This window comes from Excalfactoria chinensis, chromosome 3, assembly GCF_039878825.1.
Source record: "Excalfactoria chinensis isolate bCotChi1 chromosome 3, bCotChi1.hap2, whole genome shotgun sequence".
Lineage (NCBI taxonomy): Eukaryota > Metazoa > Chordata > Aves > Galliformes > Phasianidae > Excalfactoria > Excalfactoria chinensis.
In genome coordinates this window covers 101,132,904-101,138,903 of record NC_092827.1, presented here as the reverse complement: position 1 = coordinate 101,138,903, position 6,000 = coordinate 101,132,904, and the positions used below count along the sequence as shown (strand labels likewise).

Sequence of the window (6,000 nt, the reverse complement as noted above, 5' to 3'; positions counted from 1 at the left end):
CCGGGAGTGCTGCCCATGCTTTCATGCTCTCTCCTCCCATTGATTTCATAGACCCATAGAATTGTTTGAGTTGGAAGGGACTCCTAAAGGTCATCTAGTCCAACTGCCCGCAGCGAACAGCTCCATCAGGTACTCAGAGTCCCGACCAGCCTGACCTTGGATGCCCCCTGGGACCGGGCGGCATTGTGAATGCCGCCGTCGGGACACCCAGGAGAGGTCCCGAGCGGCTGATCTGATTTCAGGGCCGCCCAGTTCAAGCTCAGGCGCTGCCAGAGCTGCAGACAGATGTGTCACATCGCCTCAGCGCCCTCCCTGCAGAGCGGGGATGACGGCGCTCGCTCCCAACCGCGGGCTCTCCGGAGGCACCGGTCTCCTCGTGCACGCACGGTGTTCAGGTTCCAGCACAGCCGCTAGGCGTTCGCTGTAATTCTGCAGTCATAGTGACGATATAAAGCCATGGCAGAGGGATGAAAGGTTCGGGGACGGGCGGGTGGGGCAGGGCTCCGCTCACCCAGCACAGCGTTGGGAGCGGCGTGGCGGAGAGGAACCCGAACCCCCCGGTGAGAATCCCGCACGGTGCGAGCGGTGCGAGGCCATCAGGGCGAGGGCTGCCCGCCGGTGAGAGGGGAGGGGCCGCCGGGCTCCCGGCGCGGTGGTTTTTTTTTGTTGTTGTCTAGCCGGAATACCTTAACAGCAGGTAAAGGTGCCCGTCGGACGCGATGCCGAAAGCCTCCCGGCAGGGCGAGCCGGGATCAGCTCCGCGGTAGCGACCGCGAAAAACCCCGGCATCCGTATCGGGTATCCCTCGGCCGGAGGGACGCGGCCGAGAAGCGCGACGCCGCGCCGGCCCCGCGCCCGCCCGCCCGCGGGGACCCCGCCCGGGGAGCCGGGACAGCCCCGAGCCCTCCGCCGCGGCTCCCCGCCCCGATCCCGCCCAGCTGCCCGCCCCGCGTGTCGGCGGCGGCGGGGAGGGGGGTCGGGGCCGGCCGTGAAGTTTGGGCTCCGCCGTCCCCAGCGCCGTCCCCTCCCCATCCCGCTGGCCGCGCCCGCTGCCCGAGAGCCGCGCAGGGGCGGGCGGGGGCGGCGCTGCGGCGCCCGGCTCGGCGCGGCGCTGAGGATCGGAGCGGCCGCGATGGGCGCCTCGGCGGCGGCGGCGGAGCGGCGGAGGCGGCGGCGTCGCGGGGAGCTGCTGCGGGGGCAGCTGGGCGCGCTGGCCGCCCTGGCCCTGCTGCTGGCCGGCCGCGGCGGTGAGTGTGCGGCGGGGGTCGGGGGCCGCAGCCCGGGGCGAGGTGGGGGAGAGGTTGGGGGGGGGGAACGGCCGGGCCGCGGCGGGGCCGGGTCGGGGGCCGGGGGCGGTGCGTGCGGCCGGGGGGCGGCGGGTGGCGCCCCGGAAAGTTGGCGGGGCTCGGGGGCGGCTGGCGGAGGGGCCGGGGGTTCGCGCCGCGCATTCCTCACCCCGGGGAGCTCCCCACGTGCCGCCGCGAACCAGAGAGCCGCCGGCGGAGCGGAGGGGCCGAGCGCCCATCCCCTGCCTCAGCCTCCGGCCGGCTGAGAAAGGAGGGCAGGAGCGAGCGGTCGGTATTTTGCATTGCAAATCTGCGAGCGCCAGCGCAATCCGCGCGAGGCTTGTTTTCGTTTCGGTGCAGGAGAGCCGTACCCCTCCGTGGCTCAGGGTTTGCTTTTTCAACAAACAGCCGTGGCTGAAGGGTTGCGCGGTGTCCAGCATGGTGCGAGGAATGCTCTGATGTTTAGGGATGAGCGCAAACACGAGCTGGGACTTCGGCACCTTGTGTTACGGAGCGTGGCGATGTTTGGATGGGTCTTAAGTTTGCGGGCTGCGATGCCTTGAAATTGATCGGATTTTCTCCTTTGTTTCTATACGGGCGTTCTGAGAGTTGTGCTTGGGTTTTTTTCTGATTGCTTCCGAAAGTGACGTTGGGAAAGGTCGGTGTCGGCTCCTTGTGAGTAAGCAGAGGTGTCTGCATGTGCTCAACAACGCCTGTGCCTACATACATCATAGAATCATCGTAGAGTCGTTTGAGTCGGAAGGCACCCCCAAAGGCCACCCATTCCAACGCCCTGCAGTGCACTGGGACACCCACAGCTCCATCAGTGCTCACAGCCCCATCCAGCCTGATGGCTGTATGCAGAGATGGGCACCACCACCTCTCAGTGCAGCCTGTGCCGCTGCCTCAGTGCCCTTATTGCAGCACAGGTGTGACAGCCACAGCTGTCCTCCTAGGGCTGCCAGCAGGAGTCCTGCTCCTGCTAGAAGAAAAGGACTTCTCCAGACCCCTCTGCACACCTTCACTGCTTGACGTGTTTTCTGGTTGTGTGGCAAAGGCAAAAATTCAGGCTCATCCAAAGCTGAGTGTGGCACATGTTCTTTCTGATGAGCGGTGTGTGTTCCCGGCCCGTGCTTTGTTCTTCTTGGACCCACATTTTGTGCTGATGTGAAAAGGAGCTCCAGCCCTTGGGGAAGGCAGCAGAGGCTGCACATATCCCTGATGCAGATAGATCTGCCTGTGCTTATCTAAGATTTCCCAAAGCGCCAAGTCCCCACCCGGCACTGCCAGCTTCTGTCAGGGCTCTCTGTTTCCTAGAATCACATAATCACGGCACTGCTTGAGTTGGAAGGGACCCTAAAGCCCCCCCAGTCCAACCCTTGCCATGGACTGGCTGCCCCCCACCAGCTCAGGCTGTCCAGGGTCCATCCAACCTGGCCTTTGGGCACCTCCAGGGCTGGGGCACCCGCAGTTTCAATTCAGAAGGGCATCTCGTGTTATCCCTCATTGGGGTTACTTTAACATTAATCCAAGAGTGGGAGTTTGGTGCAGTTGGTGCAGCACCCCGCTGCTGAGCATGACCAGGACTGGCAGTCAGAAGGGTGGTATTTCTAGCAGCCCTGCTGGATCTGCCTCCTCATCATCCAGACCCAGGGCACTGCATTTTCTCCAATTCACAGACTCTGGAGTGTGTGTCCTTGCTAGGTAGGAAATTGATGCTTCTTAATTTAGTGATTTAAGTTTTTCCCCTCTAAAAATGTGTGATTTTAATATGACTTGGTATCGGGTCACATCACCCTTCCCATTCCCCTGACTGTGGCAGGGGTAGCGGGCTCAGCCTCTGCTTCTGGAGCAGCATTCAGTAGAACAAGGCGGTGGTATCCAAAGCAGAGCCAACAGCACATGGGGCTGACCTGCAGCTTGCTTTTGTCCTTGGTGCTGGTGAGAGCAATAGCAGCCTGAAGCATTGGGGCTCACAGACCTCACTGTGGCGCGGTGGGACAGGAGTGATTTCAGCTGCTGTGAAGGCTTAGTGCCTAGCTGCCATCCAGCTCAGCAGTCTCAGGTTTGAATCACCCTTTTGAGATGTTTGTTTTTCACGCTCCTGTTTTTCTTGCTCGGTCTCCTTCCCCTCGGTTGCCATCCCTGTGCCAGCTGTGCCATGCCCTCGGTTCGGAGAAGCACAACTATTGGAGTCGTGGGTGAGCTGCTTGCTGAGGTGCCGAAGCCCCTCTAGCACCTGCCCACAAGGCTGGAGCTCTCTGTGCAGAGCAGGTAACCACAGTGAGCTGCTGGCGGAGCTGCCTGCAGTGTGTGGCCCATAGGGCAGAGCGTGAGCTCTGCTCTCTATTCTGGTGGCTGCCGTTCCTTCTCTCTGACTCAACCTCTTCATGTCTCATTTGACCAGGTCTCTAAAATGCAGCCTCTTTTTTTTATCTTAAGCCACTTGGAGGTCTCCTAATGCTAAACGATGTGTAATAACAAAGTGCTATAACATTATCGTGTTTATGTGAAGGGCATTCCAAAGGGCGTTCCAAAATGTATAAAGAGCAAATGAAGAAGAAATTCAAGTTAGCAAAGTTCATCCCAGCAGTACAAATCCAGCTGGGGTGCCTCTTGCACTCTTGGAGGCAGTGCAGATCCCTGGCTGTGCTCTGACATCAAGGAAGATGTGCTGGTAGATAAGAAATCTCAGCGCTGCTTCCAGTTCTGTGCCCATCTCTGCCATCCTCGCAGAAGGAGTCAAAGTACAAGCTGTGCTTATTTGGGGTTTGTATGTTATTCCACGTGCTCATTGTTCTGACTCCTTACATGTCACTTGTATGGAGAGGTGTCAGCGTGGGAAAAGGTCTTTTATTAAAGTGAGACTGTCCATCAAACTGTGATGACTTTCTGACTGGGAAAGCCTTCAAGACTAGAAGGGACCTCATAGGCTGCTCCCTTCTGACCACTTTGCCTCGAAGGGCATTTCCCTACGTATCTCTTTACTGCCAAAACAGCACTGAAGAAGCTTGGTGTGACAGATCCTGGTCGTGTAGCTGGGAATTAAGTGCAAACTCCCTGCTTTCATTTGACTGTTTTGGTTTGCTCAAACCAAGAAACCCAAACCAAACTTTAGAGGTCATGCAATGAAAGCACAAGAGCAGTTGTTTTCCACACCTCTTCAGTGAAGCGGGGACTGCGTGAGAGTAATCCTAGCCTAGATGTAATGCTGTAATCTCTGGACCCCTGGATATGGGAATTTACCCTCATAAACTAAGGAGAGGCGTCAGGCCAGAGTGTGGTATGTGACCTCTTTGGCAGGGAGCTTGTTTGGCCTTGCAGGAAATGACTTGTTCATTTATTTAGTTCTCGTTCAAGGTCCTGCACCAACAGATGACAGGAAAGGAAGGCTCCTATGCAGCCAGTTACAACCCGGGGAACAGCAGGGCTGGCACGTGGCTGTGTGTGGAAGGAAGGCACGGGGGGATATGCTTAACGATGGGCTTGACTTCCAGCATGTGTCAATGCTGGCATGGTAGAGAACGGCTTATGTGCCTGACTGACGTTGGGCTTGCTTCAGGGTCTTGCCTAAGCTGTGATTGCGAGGTAAATGCCACCACGACGCCTGAAATCACGGGACTCTGCTTCTCAGGATGTGGATGCGGGATGATGAGGAATAGGTGGTTTATAGCCTTGAGCAGGGTGTGAAGGCAGAAGCTGCTTGGCCTCCCCAGCTGTTCCTAAACAGAGCGAGTGCAAGGCTGACACCATGAATAGCAGAAAAGCTCAACAACAGCTGTTGTTTCTTTGGTGTCTATAAAGGGAAGGTAGGCTGGGGGCTCCATGTCTGCCTGTGCTGCTCTGACTGCAGGCAGTCCTGCCCTGTGCTGCTTGCAGCTGCTCTTTCCCTCAGAGCCTCTTTTTGTGTGGGGTCAGACACCAGCCCAGGGTATATGCTCAATAAAATGTCTTGCAGGATGGGTGTTTAACAAGCCAGAACTCAATGGAAGAGTCCTTGGGTGGTGCTTTCTGGTCTGAATGGCCTGGCTTCTGGTCGGGCTGGCTTGTTTGGCTGTTTTTTTCCTCTAAGCCCTTCATTAGTAGATCCCTCCTTCTGTTGATCTTAAATGGCCCTTAATGTTGAGAAGGCTGATGGACTCTGTCCATTTTTGGTCAAAGGCTGCCAAAAGGAAGGACTTGATTAGACCCGTCGTGCATCTGTCAGAATTTGCTCTATCAAACAGTGTGATCATGCTCTTCATATCTGTTGTAGTTTCATGGAGGCATTACGTTTGGTGCGGTTTAGATATATGGGAGGTAGGAGATAGTTGGTCTGTAGCTTCCTAGAGTTCAAGAGGTACATTGGTCAGAAAAGAAAGGTTATGGAGAGTGTGCCCCATCTGATAAACGAGAAGTGGTCCCCCACCATCTTCTTCAAGCTGAGCTGCCTTGGGAGCCTGCATGGTGCTGTTCCAGGGCTGTGTTTTCCCACCTGTTGTGGGGCACACCACACAGTTGAGTTGCAGCACTGCATTGCTGGGGGGGGGGGTGGATAGTTTGCTTTTTCTTCTGTGCAGTTCTCTAGAACAGTCTCTAAGCAAGAGAGTTTAAGAAGCGCTGGAGGGATTTTAGGAAGCTTAGTTCTTCCTTGTAGGTTTTACCTTTCAATATCACCAAGAGTCCAGTCATACCCATGCCAAGAGCCTTTGTCTGCTACTGGGGCTTTATGGGA

The 6,000-nt window shown here is 57.0% G+C and overlaps 1 protein-coding gene across 3 annotated transcripts in view; it reads left to right on the top strand.

The window, feature by feature from the left end:
* Positions 1-337: 337 nt before the first annotated feature.
* SLC24A3 (solute carrier family 24 member 3) overlaps positions 338-6,000 on the top strand; it is a 130,488-nt gene continuing 124,825 nt past the window's right edge. For 2 of the 3 annotated variants that reach the window (XM_072331211.1, XM_072331210.1), the window contains exon 1: positions 1,118-1,247. In XM_072331211.1, the coding sequence (XP_072187312.1) occupies positions 1,133-1,247 (115 nt within the window). In that variant the 5' untranslated portion in view covers positions 1,118-1,132. Of the gene's footprint in view, positions 561-1,117; positions 1,248-6,000 lie in introns of those variants that run through there. The other variant, XM_072331212.1, reaches the window with a different exon arrangement.